Source organism: Rhinopithecus bieti, unplaced genomic scaffold (genome assembly GCF_001698545.2).
Source record: "Rhinopithecus bieti isolate Rb0 unplaced genomic scaffold, ASM169854v2 scaffold_64300, whole genome shotgun sequence".
NCBI classification, from domain to species: domain Eukaryota; kingdom Metazoa; phylum Chordata; class Mammalia; order Primates; family Cercopithecidae; genus Rhinopithecus; species Rhinopithecus bieti.
Window position 1 is genome coordinate 33597 of NW_016824221.1, and position 2175 is coordinate 35771.

Here is a 2175-nt window from a genome sequence, read left to right on the forward strand (position 1 = left end):
GTGATCCGCCCGTCTCGGCCTCCCAAAGTGCTGGGATTACAGGCTTGAGCCACCGTGCCCGGCCTGTCTCTTCCTTTTCAATAGTTACATCCTTTCCTTCCTTTCCTTTTTTTTTTCTTTCTCAGGGCCTTGTTCTCACCCAGGCTGGAGAGCAATGGTGTGATCTAGCTCACTGTAACCTCAAACTCCTGGGCTTAGGGGATCCTCCTGCCTCAGCTTCCAGACTGGCTGGGACTACAGGCAGGCAGTGAAATTTTAAAACTTTTTCTGTAGACACAAGGTCTCGCTATGTTGCCCAGGCTGGTTTTCCTGCCACTTTAGAGCAGGTTTCCTTTTTTTTCATACTTTTAAGAGTTTTTTATTAGAAATTGTCCATTGAATGTTAGCTAAAACAGTCAATAAAATGCATTCTCAGCTGCATGCAAGACCCTAAGTTAGATACAGTTAGTCCTCTTCATCAGCAGGTCCACATCTTCAGATTCAACTGGATGAGGTGAATATTTGAAAAAAGAAATAATAAAAATACAAATAGAAAGTACAGTATAACAACTGTTGCCATTGTACAATATCTATACATTTTATTAGTGATGACCTAAAGTACATAGGGCCACGCATGGTGACTGACACTTGTAGTCCCAACACTTTGGGAGGCCAACCTGGGCAGCATAGTGAGACCTTGTCTTCAATAAAAATTAAAAAAATAGCCGGGTGTGGTGGTATGCACCTGTAGTCCCAGCTACTCAGGTGACTGAGGTGGGAGAATCATTGGAGCCCAGGAGGTTGAGGCTGCAGTGAGCTGTGATTGTGACACTGCACTCCAGCCTAAGTGACAGGACGATCCTGTCTCCAAGTAAGTAAATAAAGTATTTGGGGGGATGTGTGTTGGTTATATGCAAATGCTGCACCATTATAAGGGGTTGAGCATTCACCGATTCTGGCATGGTCGGGGGGCGGTATCCTAGAACCAGTCCCCCGCAGGATAGCAAGGATGACTGAACTGTGGAAGAATCAAAGCTCTGTTGAACAGCATACAATTCCTGTCTTCAAACAACTTATCTCCTCAGGTAGATGAGACTTATAATGAATAAAAGGAATGAATACAGATTTGGAGATAGTGGTTGTTGTGATGGAAAATCTTAATTGTGTTTTCTTCCAAAACAGATTCGTTGGAAGAAGAGAAGGGCATCAAACGAAGATAACTTGAGCCCAAGCTAAGTCGTCTGGATGGCCTGGAGCCATGTTTGAAAAATTTTACTATTAAGTATTGTTTTTACTGATTAAATCAATGATAACGTTCTTTACTTTGTGGTTGTGTTCTTCAAAATGAGGATTTTTAACAATAATAAAAATAAAGCTTGTTTGTTAGATCATTTTTAATTTTAATAAATTGCTTCCTGAATATTTGACTAAAGAGAAAACTAGGCCAATCTAAGCAGAGTCCAAATGAAGTAGAAAGTCCATAGAGAACGAGGAAAAAAGGAAACTGTTGAACCACGGACACAGTAAAAGGAAAAGACTGGCCGGGCGCAATGACTCACACCTGTAATCCCAGCACTTTGGGAGGCTGAGCTCCCAAAAAGAAGAAGAAAGCAAAGAAAAAAATGTATATTTGTGACAAAGTCTGTTTCTGTCTCCCAAGCTAGAGTGCAATGGCAGAATCATAGCTCACTGCAGCCTCAAACTCCTGGGCTCAAGGCATCCTCCTGCCTTAAAGGCCTCCGGAAGGGTTGGGATTACAGGAAGAAGCCACTGCGAGGCTAGATTTTTTTTTTTGAAACAAGGTTTGACTCTCACCCAGGCTGGAGTGCAGTGGTGCCATCTCGACTCACTGCAACCTCTGCCTCCCAGGCTCAAGCGATCCTCCTGCCTCAGCTTCTCAAGTAGCTGGAACTACAGGCACGTGCCACCAAGCCTGGTGAATTTTTGTATTTTTTGTAAAGAAGGGGTCTCAATATGTTGCCCAGGCTGGTCTTGAATTCCTGGGTTACAGTGATCCACCCACCTCGGCCTCCCAAAGTGCTGGGATTACAGGTGTGAGTCACCACGACTGGCCAAAAAAAAGTTGAAGTGTTAAAATCAAAAAAATTCACCAAGCCGTTTTGCATATTTTTCTGGAAAGATAAAGGTGTGTGTATATATATGTATATACACACACACACACACACACACACACAG

At 43.0% G+C, this 2175-nt stretch overlaps 1 protein-coding gene across 1 annotated transcript in view; it reads left to right on the top strand.

Moving 5' to 3' along the window:
• LOC108522105 (leucine-rich repeat-containing protein 37A3-like) overlaps nucleotides 1–1539 on the top strand; it is a 32462-nt gene extending 30923 nt beyond the window's left edge. The window contains exon 10 of the mRNA XM_017862194.1: nucleotides 1162–1539. Coding sequence (XP_017717683.1) covers nucleotides 1162–1215 — 54 coding nt within the window. The 3' untranslated portion in view covers nucleotides 1216–1539. The remainder of the gene's footprint in view (nucleotides 1–1161) is intronic.
• The last annotated feature ends 636 nt before the right edge of the window (nucleotides 1540–2175 follow it).